Below are 20,696 nucleotides of genomic sequence, written 5' to 3'. Positions count from 1 at the left end.
ATAATAAGATAGCAACGGCAACGATATAATGATCTTAGTGATAATGAAAAAATAATAATAATAAAGAATATTAAAATAGATGAATGATATTATAAATTAATTATTATTTTTAAAACATTTTACATAACTTTATAAATTAAAAATAATTTTTAATAAATAAATAAAATTAAATTTAAACATTGATAGTAAAAACATTTTTTATCAGTCAGTTTTTACATAAAATATTTGATGTGAAATAAACACTCTGAATATAAACATAAAAAAACTAAAAAAATATTTACCCAATACAAATAAAACCAAGAGCAACGCATTTAATTAATTTTTTTTTTCAACAGCGCTATTTTGCACTAAAAGTTCAAAAAGAAAGAAACTCATGGACGCAAGTTGTGGGATAATCTCCATCCACTCGGCTCACTTTTAAGGGGAGCTTTTAACATGGGCCTCTCGTGTGCTTGCATTGCATCCTTGACCTTTGCTTTAAAATGGTAATGGAATCAGGCCCTTTCTTTATTCGGGTCCCACTATCTTAAAGGTCAGCTTGCCTTGCTTGTCGCTTCCGAACTAGCCACAAGACCACCCCCCCGCCCCCCTCCCCCTCCTCTCTCTCTGTTTTGATTCTGGTTGTCATCTAACTAAGAATCTAACAAAGCTAAAGTAAATCCAAGGGAGGAAGTCCTCTCTATCCTCTCACGGATGCCGTTGCCACCTTTTTGAAAAACGAGAAATTTTCCTTCTCTTTTAAACTTCCGTGCAGACACATGAAGGGAGGAGATGTTTATGCCCAAAAGTATCGTTTGATCCCTTCTTGAGAGAATATATCCCGTCTACTTTTTTTTTTTTTTATATATATATTCTATGCTGTCATTTTGAGGACCGCTGGAAAATGGAAGCTTGTAGCATTGTTGTAATTGTTATAATGACGAGTTGGATTATAATCTTGAAACTTGCAATATTCAAGGGCCACCTCTTGACTTTATTATGATGCTTCCAAAAACGAAAATAAAATAAAATCTGTGCATGTAATTACAAATTAATGCATGTACACATGATCATAAAATAAGTTATTCTCTTTGAATTTATTCATCTTCCTAAGTAAACTTGATTTGTTCGATAAATTCACGAGAGATACATCTATTTACGAGTTGTTTTGAATCAATTCTCTCTGCTGTGATTGAATTTAATTATAGTACTTGATTAAATTCAATTTTGTTTCCTATATTATTTTTATTATACCTTCATTTTATTTCTTTAAACATCTTTAAAAAATGGATATTATTTTTTTTAAAAAAAACTAAATTTAACATTAAAACCTGATCTTTTTAGAGATTGAATTCAGTTTGATTCTTAATGCTAAATACTAAAATTAATTCAAATTATCAAGCTATTTAAAATCCAAGAGGAAGACCCAAGCATTTTTAGAAGAGCGAACCGGCATCTAGTTGTTGATATTATATAACGTCATGTATGGCATAAATGAAATGCCGTGCGATGCAGGAGAACAGAACAAAAGTGGGAGTGATTAACAACGTAAGATTAATTTATAGTGTCCCTTTGCCTCTGTGCAGAACTTTGGAATAAGACAGCAAAAATCTTTTAAACCCCTTCTTTAAATTAAATAAAGTTGAGGAGGTTGGCACCATGCCATGTATGGAATAAGAGAGAGAGAGAGAGAGAGAGAGAGAGGGGAATGGCTTTTAGGCCCTCGGACATTACGTCTTTTCGGACCGGGGGTGTCTTTTGGGAAGGTGGTAAAGATATTGTACTGTTGTGTGCAAATGCCCTAATAGTGGCCACCACAGATCACACGAGACCAAGCCAAGCCGCACGCACCAACCCGCTCTTGTTTTATTTGATGTGACCCTCAACACACCTTCCCTAGCTCGTCTATGAGCCAGCAATAGAGGAGGAATGGAGCCCTCCACCACCACGATCCTCCATCGATGATGTTTCTTGAGGTCCCACATGGGAATGGCATCTACCACGCTTTCCATGTTTGCAATGCCTGCTTTCTCGTGTCCATTGACAAAAATGGGTTTGTTTACCTCCTATGTATAGAGAGAGTTGAATTTATTAGGTTTTGAATTTATTTTTTAATAATTATAAATTTAAGTTTTTTAAATTATTAAAAATTTATATAGTTATTAAATTTTATAGGAGTAGTTGAATTATACATAAGATAATCTAGACATTTATATTTATATATAAAAAAAAACTTGCCTTGGTCACGGGAATTGTGGTGCATGAATAATTAATCCTTGATTTAGCTATCCATGATTATTACCAAGATGAACATGCAGATTTAATTGCAACATGGTATTCTCATACTTTATTAATTGTTGATTCCATGTAAACATTCAAAAGATAAAATTTTCACTGCATTTGAGATGGTAATAAATGATCAAGGTTCAAATATAATGATCGGGAATTAACGGTCTAGAATTTCCATCCATGAACCCCATGGTAGTTCAGTGAGTTCAGTTTAAATTGAACTCGAAAAAGAACAACATGGTTGCCACATCTTAATGAGATTTGAAGCCAGTTGCTAGAAGAAGCAAGTAATCGATTTTTGTTTTTATTTTTGTTTTTTCACAGTTTTGGAGTTAATTATTTTGTTTGTTATGGTTTGTTTATAAATGATTTAGTTATGTTGTTTTCGAGTTTATATTAAATAATTGTGACTTTTTTTGGTTAGCAATTGATCTTATGTTATGGTGTAATATGTTTTTTAAAATTTATTTTTATTTTAAAATATTTTTTAATTTGTTTTTTATTTTTAATATTATTGTATTAAAATATTTTTTTTTGTTAAATCCATCTAAACACAAAAATAAAATGGTGGCTTAATACGAAAAACGGTGGCTTAATACGAAACATGTATGAGAATTATTGGATGACTCTCATAACTTAATAAACGAAAATTAATAAATTATTTGGCTATAATTATTATTTGAAAATATTTATTTTGAATTATTGACAATTAATTAAGGACAATCGTGACTTTTTTTAAGTAACAAACATGATCAATTGACTGATAATTCCTAAAATTAAAAATATTCCAGCCCAAATGAAAAAAACTAGGAACATAATTAAATATCTCTCTCACTCCAACCCCATTTTTATTTCAAATAAATTAGAATAGAGAACAAATAAGAATTAATAAATCCAGTCCAAGTCAAACTTAGAATTAGGTTCAAGTTTAAAATAAATTTACTTCAGCGAACCAAAGTGAAGACACAGTTACAACAATATTATACAATAAATTGAAATAAAATAAAAATAAATTTAATTCAATTAAATTAAAAGAATAAAAGTGAAAATAAAATTACAACAATATTATACATAAAATTAAAGTAAAATAGAAAGATAAAATAATTTTTTATCATGACCTAAACTTCTAATATAAATATAATTCTCAACCAATCTTTTATAATTTAATTTCTAATTAGAAACAGTGTTATAATATAAAAATACATTTTTTAAAATTGTTTTAAAAGAGATTTAGTATTAAATTATTGATTAGTGCGTAAACCAAATAAAATAATAAACGAACGGTGAAAAGAAGAAGTAATTTTATTTCCAGTGCTTGTCAAAATACACTTTCAACTTGCAAATCAGAATTCCTAGTAACGATCATTGTAATTATGCCACGTCACACAAACGTATCCCCACACGTACGGAGTTGGCACGAACCATCCTTTATGTTTATGATAAAAATGTCACAGGTCCGCCCCATAAAGCCTACCCTTACACGCGAGACAGCCCTCTCTCTCACCTGCCCCTCTCCCTTTCTCCATCTTATTCTGTCAACCCGATATATACTCCCCATCACCGATATCTCTGCCGGCAGACTCTTCATAAAATCCGATAGCTGGTAGATTTAAAAGGAAACGATTGTTTCTTTACAATCTAGTTAAGAACATCAGCGGGGCTAATGGCGGCAGGAGCAGTATCGCCGACGGATCATCAAGGTACTCCACCAGTGGTGCCGGTGCCGATGATGATGGCGGACACGATTGCCAAGGACGCTATTCTTGCCTGGTTTCGTGGGGAATTCGCAGCGGCTAACGCCATAATCGATGCTCTGTGTAGCCACCTGGCACAGCTGGATGCAGGATCCGAGTACGAGGCGGTGTTCGCGGCCATTCATGGGAGGAGGCTTAACTGGATCCCTGTGCTCCAGATGCAGAAGTACCACTCCATTGCAGACGTGGCTCTGGAGCTAAAGCGAGTGGCTGAGACAAAACTGGAAGCAGCATCATTCGGAAACGTGGAGACTGATAAATTCAGCGATGAGAAAGTAAAAATAAGCGTGGAAAATGGTCATGTTGCTCAGGAAGAGGAGGAGGATTCACCTGATAGTGATATTACTGATTCAGGTAAGTATAATCTGATCTTTTCATTTCCCAGATTTACCTTCTTGTTTTCTTATTCTCTCTCTACCGTATATTCAACCATATGAATTTCCTTTTATCTCCCCTGTTTTTATCGATTTGGTAATTGTCCTGGGGAATTTTGAGGGGGAATCGGCTGATAATAGTGGAAGTTGACAGAAAATCGGATTCTTATATATTTTCTGTTTGTTTAAAGAAATAAATAAATCTTTTTGTTTGCTTTTTGTTTTTTATTGGCAACTTCAACGATGCGCCAGCGCAAATTCATTTTTTATTTATTAATCGTTTTCTTGTTTAATTACCAGTAAAAACTAGAAAGAGTTCATAATTGCAATCAGCCAGCTTGTTTGGGTTGCTAGGAGTACGGGCGAAAAAGATACCAACGTGATTCTTTTTTGTTATAATTATAAAAAAATGGAGAGTGATGGTCAATGACAATTTTTTTACATTGTTGTTTTTATTTTTCTCTGTTTTATCAAGAATATAAATCCTCGTCTTGCGGTCTAAATAGAAATTAATTATTTTTTTATTTAATATTATTTAATTATTTTAACTTGTGTTGTTGAAAATAAATCTTTAAAAATAAAAAATATTATTATTATATATTTTTGAATAAACACCACTTTAAAAAACTACCCACATTGCCGAACACCTTAAAAGAAGCATGTTTTTCTGCGTCAGATCCGAGATTCAAACCCTCCCTTTCCCTGTTCTACTGCTTTCTATGACTTTTGAATTGAACAAAATTCCGTTTGGATTTTTGGCCACCCTTGACATGTTTTGATTCGAAGTACAGGTAAAGTAAAAAGAAAATTAAATATCAAACACTCCAGTTATTTATTTATTTAATTGTTTTTCAGAAAAAATATTATATATAATGACGTGATTGATATTCTCTCGAGGTTTTAGTGGGGTTTGTATCGAGAATTCCAATGAGGGGGGGGGGAAAGCTTCTCTGCAGCCGAAGTTACAGTTAGTTTTGGGAGTAGCGAATAACCTTACGCTACCTTTCCTGGAGATGCGTGCAATGATTTATTGCAGGCGGCGGCTGATGGTGACCGTCCGATTTTTCTTAGTGACGTCATGCATGACTCCGTGCGTGCGTACCTGCTATTATTGTTGGGTTGTTGAGAGTTTTCCTTGACAAATTTTTCTGGGGAGGTTGTTAGCTGTAACTGTATTTGATGAAATTCCGAGTTGCCGGTCCAACTCCAATTTCATGGGATCGGCCATCCAATGAACATTTGGTTTTTGCGCTTTAGTTTTTAAATCTGTCCTGATAATCTATACCGAGTTAAGAGTTTTAATGAGATGACCAGAACATTCTAGATTAATCTCTTTTTTTTTTCTATAAAGCAAAAAGATGTTATTTTTGTAAAAAAATAAATAGTCAACCGTTTTTTTTACTGTTTTTACTTTTTTTTTAAATTTTTTTTCATAAACTCACTCTAATCTAATCCCAGCAACCAGATTAAACTGGTTGTTTAAAATATGGTTTGGGCAGCCTAGACGATGAATATTCGAATCTCCCATAGTGCGGCACTCTTATTTTACTTTTGTTTTATTTATTGGTTTATTTATTTTGCGTCTCTGGTAGCAGATTTGCGTGGTCATATATTTGGTAGGGTTTAGAACAATTTTGGACAGTGACAGCTTTGTCACGAAATCTAGAGAGTGTGTCCAGCCGTCGTGGAAGGAAAAAGGTGGTACGTGATAAAAGCCCACATGGTCTGAAGTCTGAAGTCTTGAAGAAGGGAGGAGTGTGAAATCGATTGCATAATTACTAGTAAAAAAGAGAGCGAAGTGACCATTCATTAAATAGTAGCTGGTTAAGAAATGAAGGCATAAATTAATAAATGCATGCTGTCTCTGTCGGTGGTAAGAGTAAACAATTGAAGTATATCACTTGATTATTACGGGATACTAGAACAGAATGCATTTAGAGGTGGAAAAAAGTTATTGCTCTTCGTTTACACAGGGGGAGTTATTAAATTTATTTATTTTTAACCTATTTTTACGATGTCTTATGTGGGCTCTACCCAATTGACTTGCAGAATCATCTCGTGCAATGAAATTTCCAGTATTTTGACCCTTTTATTTCTTATTTAAAAAAAAAATGAATCGAGATAACAGCTATCTATATATTGTTATTGTCACAGGTTCACAAGTTGATTTCTCAAATTACTCTTAACAGTTGATTGATGGACTCCGTAAATGACCTACCTACCTCCCTGCCTTAAGACTGTCCAGTCAAATGGTGGATGGAATTTGGGAGCGTTGAACCAAAATTCAACCTTTACTAATTTAAATAATAAAGCGGAGATTTTTTTTTTTTTTTTGGGGGGGGGTGATATAGTTTAATAACATCATTGATTAGATATTTAATGCAAATATATATATATATATATATTATCTAAAGTCCATTTTAATTTTCTTCTTGTTGAATTGGGAATGCAGGATCTCAAGAAGTGAAGCCTGCTAGCGAGAATGACGATGACATATGTGCCAATCATGAAGACTGCGGCGTACGTCCTTCTCAAATCAAGCTGACAAAAGGATTCACAGCCAAGGAGCATGTCAAAGGGCATACGGCGAGTTCTTTCTTTCAAAATTTAGAAAACAAAAAAATTGTTTCCTTAGAGAAGCTGGAATTTTCAAAAATAAAAATGCAGCCGGCTGTTATTGATTGAGAGATGTTACACCTGGCAGGTGAATGTTGTGAAAGGTTTGAAGTTATACGAGTCAATATTCACTGATTCTGAGCTCTCTAAGTTAACTGATTTCGTCAACGAACTCCGGGTTGCTGGCCAGAATGGTGAACTCTCAGGTGACCTCTCTCTTCTTGCTACTTCTATAAAATGTAGCCGCGTTCAGTTTTTTAATAGAATGTGCCCTGAGGACGTACGCTAGGACCATTTTGAATTTTCACGAAAATTCTCTTACACCATTAACTGCCGTGAGTTAGCGGTCATTTGATCTTTGATCTAATCGCCGGAATGGGATAGCGAACTCTCTTAAATGCACATGTCAAAGTTGGTTAAACACGCATTTCGAATATGGAAAAGCTTGTCCTTGCTAACAGCCAAGATTTTGTCTATTATTAAGTGAATCTTCTTGACGACTGGATGCAGGCGAGACTTTTATTTTATTCAACAAGCAGGTGAAGGGAAACAAGAGGGAGCTGATTCAGCTTGGGGTTCCAATTTTTGGACATATAAAAGAGGAAGCTGCAAGTAACAACCCATCAAGTAAGATATCATGTAACTTTTCTTAATTGCGCAGAAAAATTATATGGGAGCAGCTTGTAATTGCGGTTTTAATTTTCATAGGCAATATAGAGCCAATTCCAGTTCTTCTCCAAGGTGTCATTGATCACCTGGTTCAATGGCAATTAATTCCAGAATATAAAAAACCTAATGGATGCATCATCCATTTCTTTGATGAGGTAGGCATTCTATCTTGTTCTGAATCATCACGTTGTCTCTGTATAGAGATTATACTGGAAAAGCAAGTCGAATTATATATGCTTTTTTTGATGCAGGAGGAATATTCACAACCTTTTCTGAAGCCACCTCATCTAGACCAACCAATCTCTACTCTTATCCTCTCAGAATCAACAATGGCCTTTGGGCGTATTCTCGGGAGTGACAGTGATGGTAATTACAGAGGATCGCTCTCCCTGTTTCTGAAAAAAGGGTATGTATGCCTTCAAAACTTGTGCAAAGAGTATATAGATATTTGTTAGTTTCAGAGTGATTAGGCTCGTGTTCATACTATAAAAATTCAGGAATCCCATTTCTGATAGAACATAACTTTACAAAAAAACCCACTCCAAAAAACTCTCTTGAAAGAACAACCTTGCATTGGAGCTACATAATGATGCTGGAGCTTTTCTTCTTCTTACCCCACAACACGTGGCGTTACCTAACTTTATTGTGGTTTATATGCTTCTGGTTTCTGGAAATAACTGTCATTTCTACTCATTAAAAAACATGCCAGTTCAAAATAACACGTGTTTCCTTTTCTGAAATTGTGTTGATTATCCATTCAAATTACGCTCTTCAACGTGAATCTTAGAAACTTAAGAAGTCTCGGCATTTATAAGTTTTATTAGTAACACTGACTTCATTGAGAGAAGGAGGCGGCATTAATCTTGTAACCAGGCTCTCTATAGTCTGACAGGCTGAAGTTAAGTAAATGCTCTCAAATCTCAATGCATCTCACAAAGTCCATCTGTGACCTCTGCCTCAATCATCTCTTTACTTTCTACTGTGTGTTCATTTCGTGACAAAAATTTTGTTAGACTGGAAAGCATGAAAGTCTTGCTGCAATCCTACACAAGTCAGCTTGCATTGTCTGAAATATGTTCACCTAAATTTTCTGAGAGAGTCGTCAATTTCCATCAGTATGTTCCAACGGACAAGTTTGGATCGTGAAATGATTTTGGAATTATTGCAGGTCTCTTTTAGTGATGAGGGGAAACAGTGCTGACATGGCCGGACATGCCATGTGCCCGTCTTCAAACAAAAGGGTCAGCATAACTTTCTTCAGAGTGCGTCCTGAATCCAAACATGTGCAGTCACCACCAACTAGTCCCATGACCCTATGGCAACCTAGCATCCCGAGCCCATATCCAGTGCCTAATGGAGCTCTTGATGGCTATGAGCCAATGGATTCAATGCCTCCTAACTGGGGAGTTCTTAGTTCTCCAGTGGTAATGCTCGCTCCAATGCGCCCTATGGTCTTGAGTCCCAAAAGAATGCCCAATGGGGGTACAGGGGTTTTCTTGCCCTGGGCTGTAGGATCTAGAAAACCTGCAAAACATCTTCCACCCCGTGCCCAAAGAGGACGCCTTCTTGCACTATCCTCTCCAGTCGAAACACATGTAGCAGCTTCTGCTTCCAATACAGGTATCAGTATTGAAGGGAAATCGGCCTGAAGTTATCCTGAGGCAGCTCTGGGGCCAAAGCAATATGAATCAAATACAAACATGGCGCACATATACACCTCTCCTGAAGGAAGGAGCTCTCTCTTATTGTACAAAAAAGTCTCTCGAGCTGCCAGAAGAGCTAGTTTTTTAATTCGTTTCCTCTTTTTCCTCCCTAAGAATGGGTTCTAATCTTTGTCAGTACATTAGGTCCCTAGGATCAGCTGAGCTTCAAGTTTGAGCAGTGTGAATTAGTTCTAGTTGAGGGTAGAATTTTGTATCAACTAAGGTTATTGAAATTTAATCTTTTTTTACAGACAGATTACTTGCTCGTTGGTTGCTTGTCTTTATTTCCCTTGATGGTAATTTAGAATAGGGAAAATTACACTAGTCTTCTATAATTTAATTGTTCATTTTATCTTCATGTTTAAAAAACTATATTTTACATTCCCTGTCAATAAATGTTTTTAAAATTGAATGAAATAAATAAATTATCTTAATATGTAATATATAAAAAATTTAAATAAAGTAAATCTCATATTTTTTTTAGTCAAGTCACTAGTTATAGTGTTTAATATGATAATAATTATTTTTTTAAAATATTTTTTATTTATAAATACATTAAAATAGCTCATATAGAATGCTCTCTCTCTCTTCATCTCTTCAATGATTAGCTTTCTCTCCCTTCATTTATTTAATGATTAAGTATTTGATAGTATTTGATATTATTTGGTTGTTTTTTAAACTGATTTTTATTTGAAAATATATTAAATTGTATTTTCTATTTTTGAAAATTTATTTTGAATCTTAATATATGATTTAAAAAAATAAAATAAAAATTAAACTTGAAATAAAAAAAAATTCAATCATTTAAAAAAACACGACGTCTACAATCAGGGTCTAAAACGAGAGGGACAGGTTGCTCAGCTCCCTGGTTGGGTAGCTATCTGGTTGGGACAAGCCGAATGGTCTTGGTTGTTAGGCGACGGCCCAACGGACTTGATCTGACAACTGTCTGGTCTTGCCTGTTTGTGCTATGGCCCAGCAGACTTGCCTGGACAGCATCTGATCCGTCTGGTCAGCTGACCGGACTGTAGGTGTCCCCCCTCTGTCTGTCTGTCTGTCTGTCTGCATGGTATGTCAGAAGGTGTTCGTTTAATGCTATTATTATCGTTAACAGTGATATTTTTATGCATTACAGCTTGAGATGGGCCAGTTGCTCACAGTCCCTAGCTATCTAGGGAAAAAACAGAAACATCATTTCCAGAAAATTTGGAACACTACGGAGGCGACCTGATACTTGACTGTAATGGGGCCGTCTGGGTTGGTGAACATGTGGATGCCAGGGACAATATTTCAGAGGCCCCACTAAACAATACTGAGCAACAGCACACCAAATCCAATACAAATGCCATCCCTGTCTGGCTTTAATTTAACTCTATATTGGAGACCATTAATTTGAGCAGCACGCTGAATCTTGCAGTAGATGAGATGCTTGGGTCGGAGTTCCATGTTTTGGTAGCAGAAAGAGAAGCTGAACGACGAACTTCGATGACAGAGGAAAGGGTGACACTGTCATCTGAAAACCAAAGTATTGTTGGAGATCAATGTTCCTTTTCATACAGTTGGAGAATTAGGCTGTGGGGAAAGAACGGACTTGAACAATTGCTGCTCCGAATCAGGGCAATTTATCATTTGACCAAATGATAGTTTAACAAACCTTGATCATTCACAATCAATCATTTTCTTTCTTATTTTTCGTTCCTCCCTACTTGCATGCATGCGTGTGGATACAGAATGAACTCTACGATAATCACAAATATACACTCAACTACTGTTATGAGATAAGCTATGCCCTTCACAGCCTCTTAACTAGCTGGTGAGCAGAATTAATATCCTAGTTGAGTTTGATGGCGCCTCTTCAATGAGCCAATAACTTACCATTTGGAAGATCCAATGTAAATATTTGCGATGGGACTTGGAAACCATACAGCAGAACTAAAAACATCAAGGCCAATTGCCCACCACATACCAATCTGGTATAGATTATGCATGTACAAGCTTCAAAGTGTACTACCTTTTATTTTTCATCTGATATGTTTGCAATGCGCACAGGAATGTGTTGGTTTCAAAGTTCATCTTTTGGAGGTGCTTGGAGGCATTGATCATCCCAAAAGACGGGCAACTTCAACTTCGCAGCAATACGGGGCTTGAACCAGTCCTCATATATGAACCTGGAAATAATGTTATGATGAAAGTGCTAAAGAAGCTTCTTATTTTTGTATGTATAACCCAAACGAGAATTGACGCCAAAGCCACTCACTTTATGACCAAGAAAAATACACATACACCACCTAATTGAGATCATGGAAAACAGAGTAATCGTTGGAAATTGTAAGTTCAAGATGCACCTATATGAAACGTGTCACTGAAATTTTGTTCTTTTTAGTTAAGAGAATCTGACTGAGAAGAAATACAAAAGCATGCTGGAGAATAAGTCATCCTCTAAAACATGAAAGCGAAAGGAATATCATAAAAGAGCAGCCCAATACTGTGTGTTTCTAGAAAGGGTGGCTTCTTTCGGAATAATAAACCAAAAGACCTGCCAGATCAGGCTGGAATTATACCTCTTCTATGAATGTGGAAATAGCTTCTGAAAGTTGCCACGATGTTTTGACCACCAAGGAATAAAATGTAGAAGGCCAAATCTACAAGGGAGTGGTAATGTCATAGCAAGAATGAAGATGATTTAATTAAAAATTATAAAACGCACAAGTATTGGCAGTAGAATAGAATAGCAACTCGAAAGATTATCTGAGGGCGGAGATTACAGGGAATCGTAGAAGTTATAAAGTGTGGATGATGAGACTAAAAATGCAAATGGTTTGACTTGATAAGATTAAGTAGAAGCTTGTCATCTGCTATTTGAACAAGAAAAACAAAACAGGAAAAGCAGAACATCATTATTCGTTGGTAACTTTTAAGATAAGGGGATGGAGAAAAGGAATTGCATGCACTTTGAATTGTGGGCGAGATGTTATGGCAAGCGCTTGCATAGCCTCATGTTCATCGGTATTCCAGATCATCAGCAATCAGCAAACGATAATTTCAAACATGTTGACAAGAAGACTTAAGTGTGAGACTAAATAGGGTTTTCACCCAGAAAGCCAGGAGCAGGAGCATCAACCCTCTTTCGTGTCAAGAACAGCACTGCCAAGTTGCAATCACTTGCTCATAGCTCAGGATTTGCAAGCAGTAAATTGTTAAAAGGGCGAGTATGGAATTAATCATTGCTGCAAACGGAAAGAGAGTGCTAACTAAAGACTATCCTGCTTTTTGTGGATTTATTTTTCAATCTTAATAAAAATAAACAGTTTTTTTTCATGTAGATGCATCTATCCAGAAGCAATTGCTGTAGAAAGGTTCACCCGGTTAGCATCATCGACAGGGATATGGAATGTGCTGTTGTCAAAGGTAAAATAAATTCCGAGGCTTTCCAGGAAATTTCTCATGTGAGTTTTATGAAATACATAGAGAGCCACTTTCCTTCATGACGACAACACTTGTTCACAAGAGTGCCTGTGGATTTGTTGCGACTGCGCCTGAAGAAAATGTTTGAAGCCAAACATCCACCTACAACTTGTCTACAAAACAGATAATCGTCATTACAACTTGTCTACAAAAGTCCAGAAAATTTGCTGGACAATTCTTAAAAAAGATATGGTCTTGTTTTTACAAGCATTTCCCGTCCAATCAAGACATTAACAGAACTAATACTATATCGATTAGATCAACACCAGTATCACAGACAAAAATGCTCAGAACTCACATGAACATCTGAAACCGATGAGCAAATTTCAACGGCTCTAAATACCGATCTTTTGCCGAAATATTCCACAACATAATCCGGAATACAGATTCGCGGGGAAAAACAAGTTTTTTGTTTTTTCATTTTTTAAAAATAATAAGAAATGGAAAATAACGATCGAGTAGTAAATATTTTCTTCACGATAGGAATTATTTGGTATGGTAAGCTGGTAATAAGTTTTGGGTAGTGTAATATCTCGAGAGGTCATTACCTTTATGCATGTTCTACTATTAAAAAAGTTAGTATCTTATTAAACACATAAATTATACTGCCTCCTTTAATTAAGAAAACAGTAAATTGTGGAGATATATAACCTGGATGTAAATTCCTTTCTTTTCTAGCATGCTGGCTTCATCCTAGTTCATTAAGATGATTCATTTAAATTTTTTTATTTCTAGAACTAGAACTTGGATTAAAACCTACATTATTTGTTGATTCTATTTGAACTTCAAAATTATTGATTTATTCACTAATTAAATTAGAATTAGTGTAAGATTTATTTTCAATAACTCAACATCTCTAGATTTCACAATTATATTAGAACTTGAATCTATTTTATATATCTTTGAATTTTCTACATAAACAACAAAATTTTTCTTTAAAGCTCTAGGTCTCAATTTCATCCATTTTGGATTCAAAACTCTATAAAAAGCAAAACAATCCTAAACTCTAAGATAATTTAAATTTGATTTTGTTATATTCCATAATTTATATGAAGAAACTTTTAATTTTTTGGAAAGAATTCTATTATATATATGACAAGCAGTGAATAAAACTCTCCTTTAATAAATTATTACTAAGAAATTTGACATTCACTAATATAGAATTAAGTATATCAATAAATATTCTATTCTTTTTTTTCACCAAGCCATTTTATTAAGATGCATATGGAGTTCTAATTCGATGTATGATTTCATTTTCTTTACAAAATGAAGAAAACTCCATGAAAAAAATACTCACCATCTCTATTACTTATTAGAATTTTATTTTTCTTCCTCTTTTAACTTTCAATTTCTAATTTATAATTCTTGAACATTTAAAAAGCTTAATATTTATTTTTCACTAAATAAACATAAGTATATTTTGAACAATCATTAGTAAAATTTATCAAATATCATTTTCCTCCTCTAATTAAAATATCATTCAATTTACATATATTATAATGCACAAGTTTTAATAAATTTGTATTTATTTTAATTTTAGAGATTAACTTTATTATTAATACAAGTTTTAAACATTCCATCGCACAAATAGTTCTTTTTCACAAATAATTTATTTTTGTACAAAATAAATTTATTTGGCTCTAAAACATTTCATAAACAAATTTGCATATACAAGATTTTTCTTTATATCTAATATATGTAAAATATTGATAAACAACAATTTCTTTTAAAATTTAGTTCAATACTTTCTTTTCCCATCACCTTCCCATCATTATAATTTTCCCAATCCAGAGGAACACAATTGAGCCTGACTGATACACATTCAACATATGATTGTTAATAATTCCACGTACGTGGTGGGAGTTAGTTGGTAGTTAGAGTTAGTTGGAAGGGCAGTTAACAAAAGCTGTTAGTTAATAGAAAAGGTAGTTAGTCGGTGAAGGATAAACATTACAATGTGTGAAACTAGGAAGACAAGTTATAACAAATTGTAGTTTCTGTGTAAAATTTGCAGAACTCTCTCTTTATCTCTACTTTCCTTCTCATGTTCTTCCTATGTTTACTGCTTCTAGACATAGAGAAAGAACTTGTCCCCATTTAGATTTTCCTAATAAAGGAAAAGAAAATACCGTATAATTATAGTTGTTTTTTAAAGTATTTTTTTATTAAAAATATATTAAAATAATATATTTTTAATTTTTTAAAATTATTTTTAATATTAATATATCAAAATAATTTAAAAATATAGAAAAATATTAATTTAAAATAAAAAATAAAAAACTTTTAAAATATAAAAACAAAACAAACAATATGGGGTTTGAAATCTATAGCTACAATACTCTACTCAGGATGGAACTAACTCAAAATCTTGAACATGAATTAAGGAAATTGACCGAATCCAAAGGTTTTTTTTTTTTTTTTGGAAATCACTCCATTTAAATTTTTCGGAAAATAAATTTTTTAACTGACCTGATCTAAAACATATCCAAGACAAACCTCAATGTAGTCCCTAATCTAATTGTCTATTCTCAGTCTCAGTCTCAGTCTCAATCGGGTCTCTCCCCATGGTTGTAAGAGTCCATTGTGAAAATAGAAAGATGTTAGGGCTATAAAGTAATTCCTAGAATCCAGAGGGGCTAGTTTGCAAGTTATGGAAAGGGCTATAAAAGAAACAAAAGCAGGGGTGTGATCGTGGCGGACTCGAAAACCTTACCCTCTTCCTTTTATCAGGTCTCAAGGAAGAAGCCAAAGCAGGGGGCATCGCTCACTCTAGTTCAGCTCACAGGTCGTTATTTAAGCTTCGGACAATTCTTTTAATTTATTCACTACTTCTTTTTCTAAATAGTCGTTAATAATGAAGAAAAACCAGGAAAGTAAAACATAGAATGCTGAAGCTTACTACTACTATTGCTACATTTTCTTCCTCTTAGCTTTAAGTTCCTTTAGGGTTTTCATTTGTTGCTTGTACAGTGAATCTAATAGGTATTATTTCTCTGTTTTTTCTAGGCTGTTAATCTTAGGATTTTGAGTCTTATATGATGGGTTTGTTAATTTGTATATAGATTTATGTTTTTCTTTTCGGTCCACTTGACCGTTAGTTCTACCTTTATCTCATTGTTTGATATGATGCTTATGCTGAAGCCTTTAAATGCTGTGCTTTCTTCCTCCTCCTCCTCTTTTTTTTCTTCTGGGCCTTTCATTTAGGATTTATTCCCACAATCCCTAAGGTTATGTGTTTATTTTGAATGAATTCGGCTAAATCTTCAAGGTTATGTGTTTATTCTGAATGAGCTTGGCTAAATATTCCTTGTTTGAATGGTTTAAGTTGTGGTTTGAAATAGCATTCATTTGCAGCTCATGAGTCGCAATGTCTCTTTGCAGATTGGTTGACGCTACAAACCTATAATGACGATTGTAAGCTATGCTGGCATTACGAGACCTAGTTTTTTGCTTGCACATCCAGAGTTACCTGTTCTCGTCTATTGCAAACTACAGCTAAACTCTATATCAACTCTTAGAATCCCAAGTAATGACATGAAGAGGACTGGGGTCACAAGATTTCGGTGTTATGTTGCTGAGAGAACGTTTGAATCAACTTCTGTGGGTTCATCTCTATCCAACACAGGTAATGTTCGTTTGGGTCGGAAGCAAAGAAGCTCTTCATCCCTCTATAGTCGACCTAGTTTGCTGGAAATGAAAAATGAGAAGATAGCAAATCGTGCCAAGGTTTATGAATTCTTAAGGGGAATTGGTATTGTCCCTGATGAACTTGATGGGTTGGAACTTCCTGTGACTACTGAGGTTATGAGGGAACGTGTTGATTTCCTTCACAAATTAGGTCTCACAATTGAGGACATCAACAACTACCCACTTGTGCTTGGTTGCAGTGTGAAGAAGAACATGATTCCGGTGCTTGACTATCTTGGAAAATTGGGTGTTAGGAAATCCACTTTCACTGAGTTCTTAAGAAGATATCCCCAAGTCCTTCATGCTAGTGTTGTTGTAGATCTAGATCCAGTGGTCAAATATCTTCAAGGAATGGATATCAAGCCAAATGATGTCCCTCGGGTGCTTGAGAGATATCCTGAAATTCTGGGGTTCAAGCTTGAAGGGACCATGAGCACATCAGTGGCTTATTTGGTAGGAATTGGGTTAGCAAGGAGAGAAGTTGGAGGGGTTTTAACTAGATACCCAGAGATTTTGGGGATGCGAGTAGGACGGGTGATCAAGCCTTTTGTGGAGTATCTTGAAAGCTTGGGCATACCAAGACTAGCTGTAGCTAGATTGATAGAAAAGCGACCTCACATCCTTGGTTTTGGATTAGAGGAACAGGTGAAACCAAATGTTGGATCCCTTTTAGAGTTTAATGTAAGAAAATCCTCACTTCCTTCTGTGGTAGCACAATATCCTGAGATTATTGGAATTGAGCTGAATGAAAAACTTCGGGGTCAACAGTGTTTACTTCATTCAGTTATTGATTTGGGCCCTGAGGACTTTGGCAGAGTTGTTGAGAAGATGCCACAGGTTGTCAGCCTTAGTAGACTACCTATTGTGAAACATGTGGATTTCCTTAAAGACTGTGGATTCTCGTTGCAACAAGTGAGGGCAATGGTTGTGGGATGTCCCCATTTGCTTGCTTTGAATCTTGACATTATGAAACACAGTTTTGATTACTTCCAAGTCGTGATGGAAAGACCTTTGGATGATTTGGTTACTTTCCCTGCTTTCTTTACATATGGTTTGGAGTCCACTATAAAACCAAGACATAAGAGGGTTGCAAAGAAGGGCATGAAGTGTTCACTTTCATGGCTCCTTAACTGCTCTGATGAGAAGTTTGAGCAACGAATGGAGTATGACACTATTGACATGGAGGAGATGGAGATGCCATCATTTGACATGAATACTCTGACGGAACCAAGGAGTGAAGATTCTGCTTCTGACTATGATGACAGTGATGATGAGCACATTTAGAGCTATTAGTCAGATGTAAGAAGTGGTCTGCATTGGAGGATCTTGGCTTCATGAAATTGATTTTCATGTTGAGTAGATGCAATTTCAAAGGCAAGAATTTTTTTATTGAGAATTTAAGGCATTTGAGAACTCTAATATCATTGATGTTCATGTAAGATGAATTAGAATCCGATTCTTAAAACACATGCAAACCATCATGATTTCATTGGCGTAGCAGATTTTAGAGATAAAAAACTACACAAGGGTCTAAACTAACTGTATGTCTGCATGTTCAATGTCTGAAGATTGTTTTATGACAAGTCCCTGGTACAGCTATAAGAGATTGGAAATAACAATTCCTGAACATTCTTCCCTAAAAGTTGTAGATAAGCTCAGCCAGTTCATGCTGCCTTTTGCATTGTAATGCATTTTTCATGGAATAACTTTGATAGCATTTTAGTTCCCGTTGCATTTTAGTGCCCATTACCTTTGTTTATGGTAGTGCCATGCTAACAGCATGTTTGGTAGCTTGTGAGATAGCTGAGCATGACAAGTTTAGTTTTCTTTGAAATATTTTAGTGTTGCAGTTAGGAGGATTTAGGGGTCCATAAGCATAACATAACCTCTTCTTTGAGCCACCAGATATTTACAATAATCGGCCATTGCATTCATTTACTTTGTGTCATTGCTTGCTGCATTGTTGGTTCCCCTGCTGATTCTTGTTTTGGAACTTGTTTGTACAGCTGGACTTTGCAGGAAGTAACTGATGGTAAAATACTAGTCGGCATTTGGGTTATGTGGGTGAATGTGAAGGGATCCTGATGGATACAATTGATCTCACAATACCAACCCAAAATGTGAATATGGCGGTGTCCTGCTTATCCCTTGAAAGAGCATTTTCCTCCCACAACAGAGGGCTAGGTCATTGAGCTTGTACTATTTATAATTATAAACATGCTACAGCTTGTGATGCTAAATTACATTAGTCCCTGTATTATCATACTGTTGGTCTTCATCCATTCTATCTGGAGCTTTTTCACGAACCAGTTCAACAAACAGAACTTTGTTTTGGTGTTTAATTTTTCACCCGTCTCTATTTCAAGTATGCTTGAAGTGCCTAGTCTCTTTTTGATAGAATTTAAGAAGCCCCTTTGAAAAGAAATGTAACTCCCATTCTTTTTGTTAGATCTGTAGGGAAAACAGAACACCCATGATAAAGGTAAAACGATCTATACAATTTGCCATTCAGTCCACATTTACACAGATTTCCAACAGCCAAATTGCATAGCCTCCTGCCATGAATATGCTGGTTTATCGTTTTCCAGGTCTATTTTGCTAATGAACTGTCATGTTACGTCTTTTAGCAAAGGTATCGTGTACATGGTATCACTTACAGTGAATCGAATCCACTTCATAAAATAAGAGAAGACGAGAAGCTAGCAAGCCCCCGGGATAAGAGTCAATAAAATCAAGATGGATTTGTCATTACACTCCACAAGAAAAGACAGGCATCTCCATCTTACTGACAGAAGGCACCTCCTGCTGTGCAATCACCGCGAGCTATCTCCATGCCCGTAGTGTAGTAAGGCAATTCAATTGCAGGTCTAAGCATTGTTACTGTCTCATCTGCATCAAACGATCCAAACAAGAAAAGGAAGAGATGTTGAATCCCCAGCTACTCTGTTTTCTGGAGCCATCCCAGCTGCAGAAAGCATCATATTTCAAAATGACTATCAAAGTAAGAGCATCAACTCTATGAATGTTCTTGAAGGAAGAAATAAATTAAAGTATGCATATCATACCTTCCATGCATACATTCCAAAGAAGGCAATGGTATCGGCGGACCATACTACTGCAAAGGACTTCCAAAAGAAGGGGATTGTTACATTGAGTAAGGGAACGAGTAGAAATAGATAATTAAGAGCCTCTTTCTCATTCTTGGAGCAGTCCCGGGCGCGAAGGGAGGGAATTGCTGCCAGCCCAAAAACAAAATGGCAACTGAATCTTTAATTGAATCAAATTATGCCCATGAGGATATTGGACTCGTAAAAACCAGAGCTTGCTAGCATCTTGTATTTGAGCTAATGAAGTAATAAATGAATTTAGAAATGGAAAACAACAGAGAAGGATGAATTAAGCTTACTGAACATCCAGATGGACCACATTCCCATCAATCTCCAAATGTCAGGGTCGTTTGATGGGAAAATGAGATTGAAAGAAAGAGCTCCACCTAACAACATGCAGACATAGCCTTGAACCTCAAAAACAGTATACAAGGTAGTTCCTGGTACAGCAGGATTTTTTGTAGCTGTGGAAGCTCGGGGTGCAAAGGTAGCAGCAGTCTTTTGAACTACCTGTTGTTGCAATGCAAAGAGAGACATCCTTTTGGCTCAATTCATACCAATAACATAAGCATCAACATCCACGGAACAACATGAAGAAAGAAACCCATAAGAAAATAAACCAGTTAAAAATAGAAGCAACCTTTTTGAGGTCTTTATCAAGTGCAGGTGGGGCAGCAGATGATGAACTGGAGACTTGATTACTTGTTTCAGTTGCCTGATCTTCTTTTGTTGTCTGCGTATCCACTTCATTTGCATTGTTGCTGGCTCGTCTTCTCAAGCTCAAGCTGTCGCAGCCCAAGTACTGGGTAGTATTGGTATTGCATGGTAATGATAGCCTGAAACTTGTGGGTTTGGATGTCAGCTTCAAAATGTGAGAGTTGCAGAGAGAGGTTGAGCTTGAGAGGAGAGCGTTCATGGTATATTATTGGTTTCTGTTTTTGTTCTTCAACCAAGACAAAAGGCTGCATGCAATTTGATAAGGAATGTATGGCTAGCTACAAATATCACGCCCACTTCTGTTGGTATTGTTTAAGCTTTTGGGGGTGTTATTTT

The 20,696-nt window shown here is 35.5% G+C and overlaps 3 protein-coding genes and 1 long non-coding RNA gene across 6 annotated transcripts; 2 read left to right on the top strand and 2 right to left on the bottom strand.

The window, feature by feature from the left end:
- The first annotated feature begins 3,731 nt into the window (after positions 1-3,731).
- On the top strand, positions 3,732-9,650 carry LOC105132083 (uncharacterized). Its single transcript, XM_011035371.1, has 7 exons — positions 3,732-4,376; positions 6,849-6,982; positions 7,101-7,218; positions 7,523-7,639; positions 7,721-7,836; positions 7,933-8,087; positions 8,850-9,650. Exons 1-7 carry the CDS (start codon positions 3,932-3,934, stop codon positions 9,328-9,330), a joined length of 1,566 nt encoding a protein of 521 aa, XP_011033673.1. The 5' UTR covers positions 3,732-3,931; the 3' UTR covers positions 9,331-9,650.
- Positions 9,651-10,258: 608 nt separating this feature from the next.
- On the bottom strand, positions 10,259-12,516 carry LOC105132082 (uncharacterized). Its single transcript, XR_843542.1, has 3 exons — positions 11,946-12,516; positions 11,396-11,552; positions 10,259-10,986 (listed from the first exon to the last, which is right to left on the bottom strand). It is a non-coding gene; the product is annotated as an uncharacterized LOC105132082 (long non-coding RNA).
- Positions 12,517-15,524: 3,008 nt separating this feature from the next.
- On the top strand, positions 15,525-18,885 carry BSM (Mitochondrial transcription termination factor family protein). 3 transcript variants are annotated; one of them, XM_011035370.1, is made up of 3 exons: positions 15,525-15,634; positions 16,231-17,910; positions 18,556-18,885. In XM_011035370.1, the coding sequence occupies exon 2, from the start codon at positions 16,255-16,257 to the stop codon at positions 17,818-17,820; it is 1,566 nt and encodes a 521-aa protein (XP_011033672.1). In that variant the 5' UTR covers positions 15,525-15,634; positions 16,231-16,254; the 3' UTR covers positions 17,821-17,910; positions 18,556-18,885. The 3 variants fall into 3 exon arrangements, with proteins under 3 accessions (XP_011033672.1, XP_011033670.1, XP_011033671.1); XM_011035368.1 differs by having other exon boundaries at positions 18,543-18,885; XM_011035369.1 differs by lacking the exon at positions 15,525-15,634 and adding an exon at positions 15,676-15,718 and having other exon boundaries at positions 18,543-18,885.
- A 125-nt stretch (positions 18,886-19,010) lies between these two features.
- On the bottom strand, positions 19,011-20,642 carry RPH1 (resistance to phytophthora 1). The gene is made up of 4 exons (XM_011035367.1): positions 20,284-20,642; positions 19,943-20,153; positions 19,602-19,771; positions 19,011-19,501 (listed from the first exon to the last, which is right to left on the bottom strand). The coding sequence occupies exons 1-4, from the start codon at positions 20,557-20,559 to the stop codon at positions 19,475-19,477; spliced, it is 684 nt and encodes a 227-aa protein (XP_011033669.1). The 5' UTR covers positions 20,560-20,642; the 3' UTR covers positions 19,011-19,474.
- Positions 20,643-20,696: the final 54 nt, after the last annotated feature.

Source organism: Populus euphratica, unplaced genomic scaffold (genome assembly GCF_000495115.2).
Source record: "Populus euphratica unplaced genomic scaffold, PopEup_1.0 scaffold26.1, whole genome shotgun sequence".
NCBI lineage: Eukaryota > Viridiplantae > Streptophyta > Magnoliopsida > Malpighiales > Salicaceae > Populus > Populus euphratica.
The sequence above is the reverse complement of the archived record's forward strand: the minus strand, read 5'-3'. Positions and strand labels throughout refer to the sequence as shown.